The sequence below is a fragment of the Salmo trutta genome, chromosome 5, assembly GCF_901001165.1.
Source record: "Salmo trutta chromosome 5, fSalTru1.1, whole genome shotgun sequence".
Taxonomy (NCBI): Eukaryota; Metazoa; Chordata; class Actinopteri; order Salmoniformes; family Salmonidae; genus Salmo; species Salmo trutta.
The window spans coordinates 47,116,812-47,134,018 of NC_042961.1; the positions used below are offsets into that span (position 1 = coordinate 47,116,812).

The following is a 17,207-nucleotide window of genomic DNA, read 5'->3' on the forward strand; positions in this document are numbered from 1 at the left end:
AAAGTGTAATTAATAACTTCACCATGCTCAAAGGGATATTCAATGTCGTCTGCTTTTTTAAAATTTTTACCCATATACCATTAGGTGCCCTACTTTGCGAGGCATTGGAAAACCTCCCTGGTTTTTGAGGTTGAATCCGTGTTTGAAATTCACTGCTCGACTGAGGGACCTTACAGATAATTGTGTGTGGTGTACAGAGATGAGGTAGTCATTAACAAATCATGTTAAACACCATTATTGCACACAGAGCGAGTCCATGCAGCTTAGTATCTGACTTATTAAGTACATTTTTACTCCTGAACTTATTTAGGCTTGCCATACAAGTGGTTAAATACTTGTTGACTCAAGCCATTTCAGTTTTTAATTTTTAATTATAATTAGTAAAAATGTCTAAAAACATAATTTCACTCTGACATTATAGGGTATTGTGTGTAGGTCAGTGACAGTCTCAGTTTAATCAATTTTCAATTCGGGCTGTAAAACAACAAAACGTGAAAAAGTCAAGGAATGTGAATACTTTCTGAAGGAACTATGCGTGCGCCTTCATAATATTTTGTATGATTTGTTAGTCCTGCTTAGTTTCAGTCCATATTAATTCATACAGTACATACAACATACTTTTAATATTAGGTGTTGAAATATTTGCCTTAGAAGCGTATTCAAAAATGCTGTTCAGCAGCACTTCTTGACTTGATTTAGAAAAATGTGGTGATAATATCATTATTTTGCAACTACTGTGACTAACAATGTCCAAAGTGCAGCTGTTTTCTCAGCTAAAAGTAATAACAGGTCCATTAACTGTAATAGGGTCAACATAGTTTCTGCTGCCCTAGCAGGATTGTGAACACATGGTTCTTATTTGCCCTGTTCTGAACGTCTGCTAGCCTTACAGTGCTCCTTTCAATGTTGTTTTTAAAGATTGCTAGCCATAAGCAATATTTAGTTATGCTATCAGGTGCATGCATTATTAAGTGAAGATACGTTTTAACTGACTCTCATTGGAGAATTGTCAGGTAATAGTGAGTATTCTTTAAACCACGCACATATCTGGCCAGTGCCTGTTCTCACGGGACTGTAGATGCCTCTAATGTTCAAGGACTTTTGAAGTAAATGTCTTGTCTGTCTGCACCAGAATGTTGCAGACGTTGTCCCGCTGGCTTACTGTCTCGAAGCTTGGCCAGTGCACCGTACCATAGGGTTTAGAGGAGAATAGTGTCATGTGTTGAGGAAATAAATACAATGTCTAACTGAAAACCATCCATTTTGCCACTTGAACTTCCCTTATTAAGGTTGATGTCCACGCCCCAGCATAAATCGAATTACCATAATAAAAAATCCCCGTAATCTAAGAGTTTTTTAATATTTTTTTTGCATTGGATGCGTCTCAATCCACCACAACCGCCTATGTAACACTTCTGTTTCTGTGGTGGAAGATGACAGAGCTAGATCTGTGTTTGTCAGACCATGAGACATCTGAAAATTGGCTGATCTGACAACTTCTTTCTGTAGCGTAGGAACAGTTTGGGCTACACACTAACATGAGTGTGTAAAGGTGAGACTCTTACTAACACGTACATGGTTGTTTTGCTCTAGGATACCCAAAGGCCTCAAGACTTGTGTGAAAGTCCCCCGGTACGTCGAAAACATTTTCGGAAGTATATGGAGACTGTTTAGTGGCAAACAAAAGGGGTTTTAAATACTTTAAAAAAAATGCTTCCTGATCTTATATCTCTCAGATATAGGAAAGACACTTCAGAACAAAGTCCCAAAAATAAATCTAATGGAAGTATCTGTTGTTCCATGTTGTGAATTTGTTTTTCAGTGCGTTTGTATGGGCTAATAGCGGTAAGGCCAAAAATAATTTATCAAAAAATATTTTTTTTTGATACTTCAAAGTGTCTTAAAACTCAAAATCCAATAGCAAAATTATCCTTGGTTTGACCTTAAAGCAATCCCATATAGCCTAGTAATACCCCCCCATCATTCATAAGTCTAATTCTGTTCATTTGGGAGGCAGGCCAGGTACACAAACCCATATTAATCCTTAACCTAAACAAAAAAGCATGTTGAGACAAGTCTTCATTGAAAGCACTTTATAGTCCAGGATTAAAACCAGGCGTAATCTGGGTTTGTGAAATGCAACCCCTCTAGTCTACTAATCTCAACATGAATTTTAGTTTTACTTCATCAACATCCTCCTTTACCGAACCTAACCAGGCATTTACAGGAATTAGTTGAGGTGATGTGTGAACACTGATTGTGTGTAGATAACAAACATTAACCCCTTCCTTATTAACGGATGTGCACTGCAAACCAGAATCGATTGTATGAGACCCGTGAGCGCCAAGTCTGTCAGACACAAACTGAAGTGAAGCAAGTTCGACCACAGAGCTGCTACTCTTGTAATAAATCATGTGGAAATTGAGCAAGTTGAGATGACTAAACTGCTTGGAGTAGATTGTAAACTGTCATGGTCAAAACATATTGATGCAGTAGTAGCTAAGATGGGGAGAAGTCTGTCTATAATAAAGCGACGCTCTGCCTTAACACTATCAACAAGCCAGGTCCTACAGGCCCTAGTTCTGTTGCACCTTGACTACTGTTCAGTCGTGTGGTCAGGTGCCACAAAAAAAGGACTTAGGAAAATTGCAATTGGCTCAGAACAGGGCAACACGGCTGGCCCTTGGATGTACACAGAGAGCTAATATTAATAATATACATGTCAATCTCTCCTGGCTGAAAGTGGAGGAGAGACTGACTTCATCACTACTTTTATTTATGAGAGGTATTGACATGTTGAATGCACTGAGCTGTCTGTCTAAACTACTGGCACACAGCTCGGACACCCATGCATACCCCACAAGACATGCCACAAGTCCAGAACAGACTATGGGAGGCACACAGTACTACATAGAGCCATGACTACATTGAACTCTATTCCACATCAAGTAACTGACACAAGCAGTAACATTTGATTCAAAAAACACATTAAAAAACACCTTATGGAACAGCGGGGGCTGCGAAGCAACACAAACATTGGCACAGACACATGCATACACACACGATAACATACGCACTATACATACACATGGATTTAGTACTGTAGGTATGTGGTAGTGGTAGAGTAGGGGCTTGAGGGCTCACAGTGTGTTGTGAAATCTGCGAATGTATTGTAATGTTTTAAAAATTGTATAAACTGCCTTTGCTGGACCCCAAGAAGAGTAGCTGCTGCTGCTTTGGCAGCAGCTAATGGGGATCCATAATAAATAGAAATACTGCTCCAGATCACGTGCTGTTCACAGTTTCAATTCTTTTATTACAAAGAATCTGCCACTGAGGTTCACATGGCGATGAAAATGGGCAATAATGTTCAATCTGGCTCTTATTTGAATGAATCGGGATCTTTACATCTCAAATAAAAGATATTGTCTTGACTTTCTCACACAACAAAAGAAGACATTGCTGATTCAATTATCATTAATGAATCAACTCTTTCATAGTAGGCTATATTGCACAATGCACATGCAGTCAATTCTGGTGGTCTTGTACTGTCAAATGAGTCAAATTCCTGCTTGACTCCTCTGACACTGTACAGTTAACACACTACAGGTGGTCTGAGGTTGGTCTGTCCATAGTGATGCCCAAGCCTATAACTACACCCTGGGTAGAACAGAAGCACTTTCACCGCTTTGTGCAGATGCTGGATAACCAAGTACTGTATGAATGTTCATCAGCAAAAAACGCAGACTCGTCTCAAATGTTTATAGTGAGATTGAAACCTTTTGTCATGTTGTTATGTCCCCCATCCACCGCTGTCTCTGTGACATCTGACAGGAAGTATCAGTCTGGTACAAAATGTCTTCAGCCCAGTCTATGGAGCACAGGAGAAGTACTGGTGGGTAGTGAAGCTACGGGAACGGTGGCTACTTAGCTCTCATCATCCCCTCAAACTGGGGTCTGTGGCTCCAGCGAGATGAGGGTCTGGAACGTCAGTCTTCTTTCACTGGGGGAATAAGAAAAATATTCAAAGTCTGAGAAAATAAAGGTGTCCGAAGCCATGTGATGTTTGTTACAAAACATTGCTTCATTTCCAATGTGGTAAGAATAGCTTGTCTGTAGTCTCACATCCCACATTATCTAAAACTCATGTGCAAAAAAAGGAAGTAGGCAAAACAGCGAATGACAACTATCAACTTTGCTAACTTTGTCAGAGAATATACAGTATAAAATAATAGATATGGTTTTGGTAATAATCCCTGCTATTTCTGGCTGGACTACATCAGTGAGTATTTAGTCATCACATCTTGTCTTTCAGTATGTATCCATTCATCATTCTCCATGCCACTGGGCTAACCCAATTAGTGTGCATAACGTGCGCATAAAGTATGTAACACTTGTTGGCATGTACAGTATCTTAACCACAAACATTTGATCACATACCTTGTCTGGGAATGCAGACAAGGCGTTATGGCACGCCAGGTCCACTCCGGGGCCCGGTTTCTAAAAAGCATCTTAAGGCTAAATTCATCGTTAGAACCTAGGCTTTTGGGCTCTAATATGAAATGAGCCTTAAGATGCTTTTGGGGAACCGGGCCCAGGACGCTTTTCAGGTGGCGGGAACAACAAGGGAATCGGCGATGCACCTGCTCCAAGAGTTCCTCTTTACGCAAACCGTAGACGATTGGTGCGACGCACTGCGCCAAGCTAAAGAAGGCGAAACTAACCACCGCAGACAGTTCTTTGGTCCCCGGCTGAATGTGTCCTTGTTTCTGGAGAACTGTTAGCACAAAGTTCATGAAGTTGGGGAGGATGTATACGGCGAGTTGAGTACCGTGCAGGGCGAGGGTCTTGCATCCGACCATGTTGCGTCGATTCATCACTCCCAACCGTCGCCCCTCAAACAGTATCCTTACATAACTGTACAGAATGAGCGCCGTGCACACTGATATCAACAATATTTTTTCCAGGCCACCTTTCTTCAGCTGTTCCCTTCCACATTCCACATTTGTATCACTGCCGAGCATCTCTGTCTTGGAGAGCAGAGTGAGGGGGATAACCAATGCGAGTCCCCATGTCAGTAGCCCAACTAGCCAAGGCCATTGCCAGACAGAACTGTACCACAGAGGATGACAGACGGCAAAATAACGGTCCAGCGACATAGCAGTGAGAGTCAGAAGGATATTGGACGCGCTGGTGATTAGGACCGTTATCATGGCCCCACATATGGATGCCACCGGCTTGGCTTCGAAGTAGATCTGGAGGTAGAAAACAGAACACATTCCGAAGTACACCAGAGCGGACACCAACAGGTGAAAAACCAACACAAAGCGCGCATGGCCCCGAAGTCGATCCTCGCGCACTATAGTCCAGTTAATGACGACGTTGAAGAATGCCAATGTTATGAAGGCGATGGTCGACGCACAAACCCGTACATAGGTGTAGTCCTTTCCACCCGTTTCTCCAGTCCCGTTATACATTATTCCTTGATGCTGTATTTAGGGTATTTGGTGGAGTTGTTTCTTCATGGCTTCTGCGTTCTTATAGTTTCCCCAGACGCTTAACAATTGAGTGGTCATTTAGGCTACTCAATCAGAGTACATCCAAGACATTCAATGCAATGCAATGTCTGTGTATGAGAAACCCCTTTCTTCTTTTCTATCCCTCTCTCTATCTCTCTCGCTGTCTTTCTGGCTGCCGGTCTGGTCTGTCTTCCAACCCCAAAAGCGCGCCAGTGTGCACAGTGCGCAATCGCCACATTCACAAAGGGAAGTACGTTTCGATTTTCAACTGAACACTAGATGCTGCTTTTGAGATATATACTGTATCTAAAATAATCAAACATCATGCTAAACAATAACATTTTTCATCAACACGCGCTGCTCTGATACAGGGCAGGCATATTACTCTGAGAAGTATAGCCTCATTTATGCAACCACATACAGTAAATAATTTACTTGATTAATACACGTCAAACTATCCTAACATAATACAATCTGTATAATCACTTTGTAATCTAATTTCGAATTAGGACCATCAGGGGTCACATTTATAAATGTCACGTACGCACAAAATATGCCCCAACATATGGTGCGCCAGTTTTCATTCAAAAATGGGTTTTTATAAAAACGTTACTTGAGAATGTGCTTATCCTCCCGTAAACTTTAGACCATCCACGCCTACTGCTCCTCCCCCTCGGGAATCACTTGATTCATTCTCCAGGACCCTCTTGTACTGGACAGACGCCATGCGATACTTCTCTCTCCCTCTCCCTCCCTCTTCCCTCCCTCTCAATCGCTCTCCCCCTCTCACTCTCTCTTTCTCCCACTCCCACACACACAAAATCCTGTTATACTGCAACGCTACTTGAAGCTACTTCCCTTCACACAAAGACAAACACACACACACACACACACCTTGAAGTACTGCGTTCCCTTCTCCTTGATGATGATGCTTTGCACTAGTTTTTCTGCTGATTTCGTCTCCCAGGATTACATGGCCGGGGGAAGAGAAAAAACAGTCAAACAGCAAATCACCTCTCAGAACACCAGACTCATCTGGGGAACGTTCAGTAGGCAAACAGGAAATGTAATGAACAAAAGGCCTAAAGAATGTTGCTGGACATGACACTCTGGTTAATATGGCTAAACACTGAGGGGTCAGAGGTGGGGGGTTATAACTTCTGGAAGGTATATGTTTGTGCTGCAAAGTAGCTCCAGTAGAAATACTGTTCTTGAAACTGCCATTGTTTCCATAACCATACACACCACAATTATATATCCATACCTATTCACACCACAATTATATATCCATACCTATTCACACCACAATTATATATACTGCTCAAAAAAATAAAGGGAACACTTAAACAACACAATGTAACTCCAAGTCAATCACACTTCTGTGAAATCAAACTGTCCACTTAGGAAGCAACACTGATTGACAATAAATTTCACATGCTGTTGTGCAAATGGAATAGACAACAGGTGGAAATTACAGGCAATTAGCAAGACACCCCCAATAAAGGAGTGGTTCTGCAGGTGGTGACCACAGACCACTTCTCAGTTCTTATGCTTCCTGGCTGATGTTTTGGTCACTTTTGAATGCTGGCGGTGCTTTCACTCGAGTGGTAGCATGAGACGGAGTCTACAACCCACACAAGTGGCTCAGGTAGTGCAGCTCATCCAGGATGGCACATCAATGCGAGCTGTGGCAAGAAGGTTTGCTATGTCTGTCAGCGTAGTGTCCAGAGCATGGAGGCGCTACCAGGAGACAGGCCAGTACATCAAGAGACGTGGAGGAGGCTGTAGGAGGGCAACAACCCAGCAGCAGGACCGCTACCTCCGCCTTTGTGCAAGGAGGAGCAGGAGGAGCACTGCCAGAGCCCTGCAAAATGACCTCCAGCAGGCCACAAATGTGCATGTGTCTGCTCAAACGGTCAGAAACAGACTCCATGAGGGTGGTATGAGGGCCCGACGTCCACAGGTGGGGGTTGTGCTTACAGCCCAACACCGTGCAGGGCGTTTGGCATTTGCCAAAGAACACCAAGATTGGCAAATTCGCCACTGGCGCCCTGTGCTCTTCACAGATGAAGCAGGTTCACACTGAGCACATGTGACAGACGTGACAGAGTCTGGAGACGCCGTGGAGAACGTTCTGCTGCCTGCAACATCCTCCAGCATGACCGGTTTGGCGGTGGGTCAGTCATGGTGTGGGGTGGCATTTCTTTGGGGGGCCGCACAGCCCTCCATGTGCTCGCCAGAGGTAGCCTGACTGCCATTAGGTACCGAGATGAGATCCTCAGACCCCTTGTGAGACCATATGCTGGTGCGGTTGGCCCTGGGTTCCTCCTAATGCAAGACAATGCTAGACCTCATGTGGCTGGAGTGTGTCAGCAGTTCCTGCAAGAGGAAGGCATTTATGCTATGGACTGGCCCGCCCGTTCCCCAGACCTGAATCCAATTGAGCACATCTGGGACATCATGTCTCGCTCCATCCACCAACGCCACGTTGCACCACAGACTGTCCAGGAGTTGGCGGATGCTTTAGTCCAGGTCTGGGAGGAGATCCCTCAGGAGACCATCCGCCACCTCATCAGGAGCATGCCCAGGCGTTGTAGGGAGGTCATACAGGCACGTGGAGGCCACACACACTACTGAGCCTCATTTTGACTTGTTTTAAGGACATTACATCAAAGTTGGATCAGCCTGTAGTGTGGTTTTCCACTTTAATTTTGAGTGTGACTCCAAATCCAGACCTCCATGGGTTGATAAATTGGATTTCCATTGATTATTTTTGTGTGATTTTGTTGTCAGCACATTCAACTATGTAAAGAAAAAAGTATTTAATAAGATTATTTCATTCATTCAGATCTAGGATGTGTTATTTTAGTGTTCCCTTTATTTGTTTGAGCATTATATATATACATATTCACACACCACAATTATATATCCATAGCTATTCACACCACAATTAGATATATATACATATTCACACACCACAATTATATATCCATACCTATTCACACACCACAATTAGATATCTATACCTAGTCACACCACAATTAGATATCTATACCTATTCACACACCACAATTAGATATCCATACCTATTCACACACCACAATTAGATATCCATACCTATTCACACACCACAATTAGATATCTTTACCTATTCACACACAAATTATATATCCATACCTATTCACACACAAATTATATATCCATACCTATTCACACACAAATTATATATCCATACCTATTCACACACCACAATTAGATATCTTTACCTATTCACACACAAATTATATATCCATACCTATTCACACACAAATTAGATATCCATACCTATTCACACACAAATTAGATATCCATACCTATTCACACACCACAATTAGATATCATTACCTATTCACACACAAATTATATATCCATACCTATTCACACACAAATTAGATATCCATACCTATTCACACACCACACTTATATATCCATACTTATTCACACCACACTTATATATCCATACCTATTCACACACCTCAATTAGATATCCATACCTATTCACACACGCTTTGTGGACAACAACTCCCATTGTTAGGGCAGAGAGACATGTATCTTGTCAGTATATTCATAATGTTTGGTGGCATCGATCACGCCTCATAGAGAGGTATGTGTCATTTTGTGGATGCAAGGAAGTCTCCAGTCAGGGAAAGCCACTGCATAGAGAGAACAAGGAGCAGAAGTATAACCAGCTGGACGGATTCCGTAGTAATTAGCATTTTGCCTGTACATTTCATAATAATATTTATTTATTTATTATCTAACAGGCTTATATGTTGTTTTGGACTGTTGTTTAAGACATTCGCTAAGATTAAACTCAGCTGTTATTGTTGTAAACAATTATTTCTGATGTAGCAGTTGAGCTAGCTAACCATCATAATGGGTTTGGTTAACTAGCCAACTTAGCTAGCTAGTGTCGTCATCCAAGCATCTGAATTACAGCTATTTTGAGTGTAATTCAGTTGATTGGTGACAATGGTATGAACATATATTCAGCATTTTATGAGCATTATAGCATGATTGTAATCCAAAATAAATGTGGAATGGCATTTCTATTTAGACTTCGGCTGGGCTTGCTAATTGCTATCATTAGCCAGTGGATGCTGGGAGTTGCAATGCAGTCTGGGATCTCTGTATCTCTGTTTCTCTCTCTCTCTCTCTCTCTCTCTGTCTGTCTGTCTGTCTGTCTGTCTCTCTCTCTGGTTGTCTGTCTCTGTCTCTCTGGCTGGCTGTCTTTCTGTCTGTCTCTGGCTGTCTCTCTGGCTATCCCTGTCTGTCTCTCTCACTGTCGGTCTCTCTGTCTGTCTGTCTCTCTGGCTGTTTGTCTCTGTCTCTCTGGCTGTCTGTCTCTCTGTCTTTCTCTGTCTGTCTCTCTGGCTGTCTGTGTCTGTCTCTCTGGCTGTTTCTCTGTATGTCTGTCTGTCTCTCCATCTGTCTTTGCTCTATTTGTGTCTGTTTCTCTTTGTCTGCCCCTCTCTCTGTCTGTCTGTCTCTTGTGAAACTGAAAGTAAATCAACCATTGTCTTCTTTGGCCTTGGGTCCTAAGTGATTCTTCTTTGTAATTGCTCCTAACTTTTCCTTTTCTTTATTCTTTCTATGGTTGATATCGCCAGCTGCAATGATGACATGACAGTCTTAGAAAGACCTATCTTTAGGGAGGTAATTTGCAGACTCCAAATTGTAAGCATTGTTCATATTTTGTGTCATATACAGTCATGTAAAAAAGTAAGTACACCCCCTGGAAAATTGTATTTTTTGTACATATTTGGACAGATGGATATGTAATCTTCACTTCAACACTGTCGACAGATAAACGTAACCTAATTCTACAAATTACACTACTTTGCAATAATTTATTTTTTGAAAAATCAACAGAAATGCAATTCCACAAATAAATCAAATAAACTAACAACTAAACATGACTACGTGGTGCACAGGCACAAACACAAAACAATATCCCACAAACACAGGTATAGCTACTTAAATATGATCCCCAATTAGAGACAACGAATACCAGCTGCCTCTAATTGGGAATCATACAAAACACCAACATAGAAAATATAAACTAGAACACAACATAGAAATATAAACTAGACTACCCCCTAGTCACACCCTGACCTACTACACCATAGAGAAACAAGGGCTCTCTATGGTCAGGGCGTGACAAACTTCATGTAGCCGTTTCTTGTAACTGTCTATCTGTCTCTTAGATCGACTGGGAGGAATTTTTGCCCACTCTTCTTTACAGTACTGCTTCGACTCTGTCATGGTCGAGGGTTTCTTTCATGCACGGCCCTCTCCACTTCATATCTTTGAGCCATTCTCTTGTAGCTTTGCTTGTGTGTTTTGGGTCATTGTCCTGCTGCAAGATCCATGTTCGGGTTCAGCTTCATCTTCTTGACAGATGGCCTCACATTCTCCTCAAGAATTCTCTGGTACGATATGGAATTCAGGGTTGACTCAATGATGGCAAGTTAGCCCTGAGGCAGCAAGCAGCCATAAACCATAATACCACCGCCTCTATGCTTTACGGTTGGTATGAGGTTCTTCTGTTCAAAGACAGTGTTTCGTTTTCGCCAAACATGGCGTCTGGCATTGCGGCCAAACAGCTCCATCTTCCTGACCTCCCATGTAGGCCAAGTTTGTGCAGTCTCTTTCTGACAGTTTACTCATTCCTTTCAACATTGGTTGTGGTAAGAGAGACCTGTAGATCACTGGATTTTACCCTAGAGTTCTTAAAGACTTGTATGAGCATCTTTCGGTCAGCTCTTGCACTGAATTTGGTGGGACAACCTGTCCTAGGAAGATTGCCATTGGTCTGGAATTTTCTCCATTTGTAGATAATCTGTCGGACAGTGGAATGATGTACTTCGAATTGCTCAGAAATAGATTTGTAACCCCAGACTCATGGGCATCAATAATCTTTCTTCTGAGGGCCTCGGGTAGGTCTTTTGATCTTGGAATGATGTGTTACCACACACCCATATGGTCAAGACCAAACCAGACCAAGTTTCTGATCTTTATGGAAGGCTGGACCCTCCGAAGTTACTCTATAAGGATTTCCTAATAATTTGCACCTGTTTTGGTGCACCTGATTCTTAGTTGAGACATTTTATGTGATGGTAAATGTAGCAGTGTACTAACCTTTTCCTCATAAGGAAATTGCATTGTTGTTTATTTTATTTGCATAACATTTTCAAAGTACATTATTTTTGTGTGATCTGTTAAATTGGGTTACCTTTATCAATGAATGTGGTTGGAATTTAGCTCAAATATCCATGTGTCCAAATATGAAAAAAAGAGAGAAAAAGAAGGGGGGTGTACTTGTTTATTTTCATGACTCTAGTTCTAAGGAAATTCTGATCAGTTTATAAATAGTATGTGTAATGGAGAACTAAAAGACTGTTTAACTCTTAGGTTTCTGCTTTGGTTTGGGTGTGTTCACCTCGGGGCGTCCGTCAGAACACAAGGATGGCAAGACACGGTGAGCGGTTGGCTTGTAGTTTACTGAAGAAACAGAAGACAGTAAATAACAGCACGATATGTACAGGGCTATAGCTGGATCACTAGGAAGGCTACTGCTTGTACCACTGATCCATAACTGTGGATGTGGAAAGGTGATAGTGCTTGTGTGTGGTTGTCCTATAGGAGAAGGCAGAATGCAGAGTATCATTAATATCAGGAATAATATACAGCAATTATACAATGACATTACATGACACCACTTACAATTTAAACCACAGTTCAAATGCATCACTTTACTACACAGTTTACTACAGATACAGGCCCTATTCTAAAGTACCACCAGGTGGCAGTAGTAACACATTAATGACTAGGGCATTACAACATAACTGAACGGTGGAATCGCAAACATGGGAAAAGGCTTGGGCATAATACTGACTAACATGCACTGGCACCATTTTAGGCTTAACTAACTAATAATCACTAACTGTCATAAAAGGCTTATACACTAAAAAGGCACACTTAAGTGCTATAATAACCTAAATAGTATACATAGGCACACACAAACATAATACACTGGGTATATATTAACTCCTTTATATAACTAAATGACTGCTGTGACCGAAACCTGTCGTCCACTAATAAAGGACTACAACAGACGGGTCACGGAAGTTGTTTTTTAAAAATTACACTGGCAAGAAAGGAGATCCATGAAGTGAACATGGACAGCAACTCTAAGCCCGAGTTCTCGTGGAGTAAAGTTAAAGAAGGATGGCTCACGTAGGGATTTCTACACTCACTATTCCACTTAGTTCAGGAACTGAATGGGCATTCTTTATATTTTATTTTTGGTTGCATATTTTTTTTACACCCTTTTTCTCCCCAATTTCGTGATATCCATGGATGGGCAGTCTTATGGAGAAATCTCTAACGTAGTGAACATTATGCCATTTTCCAGTCCGTGTATTCGTGCTGTGGGATTCCAGTTCCGTGTTTTACAGTAGCCAGACGGCGGGAGGGATATGCCATGTGAACTACAGTACGTAATGCCAGCATTTACTTCTGAGTAGAGTTAAACTAAAGTATAGGAACGCCCCGACCTCAGGTCTTATAAACATAAGCAATCTAAATAACTGGGTGTTACAAAATCAAATGTCGTAGTCAACTGAATTGAGATCAAATGAATCGTGGAGAAGGTGTAAAGTTCTAAGTTCCTCAGCATACACATCACGGACAAACTGAAATGGTCCACCCACACAGACAGCGTGGTGAAGAAGGCGCAACAGCGCCTCTTCAACCTCAGGAGGCCGAAGAAATTTCTCTTGTCACCAAAAACACTCACAAACTTTTACAGATGCACAATCGCGAGCATCCTGTCGGGCTGTATCACCACCTGGTACGGCAGCTGCTCCGCCCACATCTGTAAGGCTCTCCAGAGGGTGGTGAGATCTGCACAACGCATCACCAGGGGCAAACTACCTGCCATCCAGGACACCTACAACACCCGATGTCACAGGAAGGCCAAAAAGATCATCAAGGACAACAACCACCCAAGACACTGCCTGTTCACCCCGCTATCATCCAGAAGGCGAGGTCAGTACAGGTGCATCAAAGCTGGGACCGAGAGACTGAAAAACAGCTTCTATCTCAAGGCCATTAGACTGTTAAACAGCCATCACTAACATTGAGTGGCTGCTGCCAACAGACTGACTCAAATCTCTAGCCACTTTAATAATAAAAAATTGGATGTAATAAATGTATCACTAGTCACTTTAAACAATGCCACTTTATATAATGTTTACATACCCTACATTACTCATCTCATATGTATATATTGTACTCTATACCATCTATTGCATCTTGCCTATGCCGTTCGGCCATCGCTCATCCATATATTTATATGTACATATTGATATTCATTCCTTTACACGTGTGTGTATAAGGTAGTTGTGAAATTGTTAGATTACTTGTTAGATATTACTGCACGGTCAGAACTAGAAACACAAGCATTTCGCTACACTCGCATTAACATTTGCTAACAATGTGTATGTGACCAATAAAATTTGATTTGATTTTCTCGGGTATGCAATCTGGTTTCCGCTCAGGTTATGGATGTGTCACTGTAACCTAAAGGTCCTCAATGATGTCACCATTGCCCTTGATTCTAAGCAATGTTGTGCTGGTATTTTTATTGACTGGGCCAAAGCTTTTGATACGGTAGACCATTCCATTTTAATGGGCCGGCTAAGGAGTATTGGTGTCTCTGAGGGGTCTTTGGGCTGGTTTGCTAACTATCTCTCTCAAAGAGTGCAGTGTATAAAGTCAGAAAATCTGCTGTTTCAGCCACTGCCTGTCACCAAAGGAGTACCCCAAGGCTCCATCCTGACCCCATGCTTTTTCTCAATTTACATCAACAACATAACTCAGGCAGTAGGAAGCTCTCTCAACCATTTATATGTAGATGATACAGTCTTATACTCAGCTGGCCCCTCCCCAGATTGTGTTAAATGCTCTACAACAAAGCTTTCTTAGTGTCCAACAAGCATTCTCTACCCTTAACCTTGTTCTGGACACCTCCAAAACAAAGGTCATGTGGTTTGGTAAGAAGAATGCCCCTCCTCCCACAGGTGTTATTACTCCCTCTGAGGGTTTAGAGCTTGAGGTAGCCACCTCATACAAGTACTTGGGAGTATGGATAGACGGTACACTGTCCTTCTCTCAGCACATATCAAAGCTGCAGGCTAAAGTTAAATCTAGACTTGGTTTCCTCTATCGTAATCGTTCCCCTTTCACCCCAGCTGCCAAACTAACCCTGATTCAGATGACCATCCTACCCATGCTAGATTACGGAGACATAATATATAGATCGGCAGGTAAGGGTGCTCTCGAGCGGCTAGATGTTCTTTACCATTCGGCCATCAGATTTGCCACCAATGCTCCTTATAGGACACATCACTGCACTCTATACTCCTCTGTAAACTGGCCATCTCTGTATACCCGTCGCAAGACCCACTGGTTGATGCTTATTTATAAAACCCTCTTAGGCTTCACTCCCCCCTATCTGAGATATCTACTGCAGACCTCATCCTCCACATACAACACCTGTTCTGCCAGTCACATTCTGTTAAAGGTCCCCAAAGCACACACATCTCTGGGTCGCTCGTCTTTTCAGTTCGCTGCAGCTGGAGACTGGAACGAGCTGCAACAAAGACACAAACTGGACAGTTTTATCTCAATCTCTTCATTCAAAGACTCAATCATGGACACTCTTACTGACCGTTGTGGCTGCTTTGTGTGATGTATTGTTGTCTCTACCTTCTTGCCCTTTGTGCTGTTGTAAGTTCCCAATAATGTTTGTACCATGTTTTGTGCTGCTACCATGTTGTGTTGCTACTATGTTGTTGTTATGTTGTGTTGCTACCTTGCTATGTTGTTGTCTTATGTCTCTCTTTATGTAGTGTTGTGTTGTCTCTCTTGTCGTGATGTGTGTTTTGTCCTATATTTATATTGTATTTATTTTACATTTTTAATCCCAGCCCCTGTCCCCGCAGGAGGCCTTCTTGCCTTTTTGTAGGCCGTCATTGTAAATAAGAATTTGTTCTTAACTGACTTGCCTAGTTAAATAAAGGTTAAATAAAACATTAAAAAAAAAAGAAATGGCCACGGTATGTCTCCATGGCTTTGATGCAGACTGAAATATGGTCCTTTACTGATGTCTAGTGGTGGTGGTACGCAACTGCAGGTACTTGGGGTCAATATTCTGCAGGATTCAGTGCTGTTACATTTTTTCCGTGTGCGTGCAGTTAATTTAAGTCAACAAAATGGTAATAACTGAAACTTTGTTTATGATGTTACTACAAATGGTATTATATTATAGGATATATTATCATATGTGTCATGTACACTCTACAGAGCCAGGACCCTCTTCAAGTGATACAGTTTTGTCAGGGAGGAGTGTGGAAGTGGAGGAAGAGGTGAAAGACAGTACCAATGTAGATGATGAGGATGGAGCAAATGAGAGAAGGTGCACAGAAAGAGATAGACAAAGTGAGGATGTTGAAAAACAAGCTGATCAGTGACTTTGCTAACAAGAAGGATCATCATTGGGCTCTTGGTGAGTAAGGCTGATCAAGGGCCAGTGATACCTGTTAAATGGCATGGCTATGGATATTGGATCACTACACACATGATGCCCACAGGCTGAGAACAAGATACAGTGAGGGAAAAAAGTATTTGATCCCCTGCTGATTTGGTACGTTTGCCCACTGACAAAGAAATGATCAGTCTATAATTTTAATGGTAGGTTTATTTGAACAGTGAGAGACAGAATAACAACAAAAAAATCCAGAAAAATGCATGTCAAAAATGTTATAAATTGATTTGCATTTTAATGAGGGAAATAAGTATTTGACCCCTCTGCAAAACATGACTTAGTACTTGGTGGCAAAACCCTTGTTGGCAATCACAGAGGTCAGACATTTCTTGTAGTTGGCCACCAGGTTTGCACACATCTCAGGAGGGATTTTGTCCCACTCCTCATTGCAGATCTTCTCCAAGTCATTAAGGTTTCGAGGCTGACGTTTGGCAACTCTAACCTTCAGCTCCCTCCACAGATTTTCTATGGGATTAAGGTCTGGAGACTGGCTAGGCCACTCCAGGACCTTAATGTGCTTCTTCTTGAGCCACTCCTTTGTTGCCTTGGCCGTGTGTTTTGGGTCATTGTCATGATGCAGTACCCATCCACAACCCATTTTCAATGCCCTGGCTGAGGGAAGGAGGTTCTCACCCAAGATTTGACAGTACATGGCCCCGTCCATCGTCCCTTTGATGCGGTGAAGTTGTCCTGTCCCCTCAGCAGAAAAACACCCCCAAAGCATAATGTTTCCACCTCCATGTTTGACGGTGGGGATGGTGTTCTTGTGGCCATAGGCAGCATTCCTCCTCCTCCAAACACGGCGAGTTGAGTTGATGCCAAAGAGCTCCATTTTGGTCTCATCTGACCACAACACTTTCCCCCAGTTGTCCTCTGAATCATTCAGATGTTCATTGGCAAACTTCAGACAGGCATGTATATGTGCTTTCTTGAGCAGGGGGACCTTGCGGGCGCTGCAGGATTTCAGTCCTTCATGGCGTAGTGTGTTACCAATTGTTTTCTTGGTGACTATGGTCCCAGCTGCCTTGAGATCATTG

General features: G+C 42.2%; 1 protein-coding gene across 1 annotated transcript; it reads right to left on the bottom strand.

Moving 5' to 3' along the window:
• Window positions 1–3,290: 3,290 nt before the first annotated feature.
• Window positions 3,291–5,857, bottom strand: LOC115194278 (odorant receptor 131-2). The gene is made up of 2 exons (XM_029753885.1): window positions 4,441–5,857; window positions 3,291–4,003 (listed from the first exon to the last, which is right to left on the bottom strand). Exons 1-2 carry the CDS (start codon window positions 5,475–5,477, stop codon window positions 3,946–3,948), a joined length of 1,095 nt encoding a protein of 364 aa, XP_029609745.1. The 5' UTR covers window positions 5,478–5,857; the 3' UTR covers window positions 3,291–3,945.
• Window positions 5,858–17,207: the final 11,350 nt, after the last annotated feature.

Coding starts and splice junctions, on each gene's coding strand:
- LOC115194278 (XM_029753885.1), bottom strand. CDS start 5,477: ATGTATAACGGGACTGGAGAAACGGGTGGAAAGGACTACACCTATGTA. Junction 4,004..4,440: donor TGTCTGCATTCCCAGACAAG/GTATGTGATCAA, acceptor TTATTCCCCCAG/TGAAAGAAGACTGACGTTCC.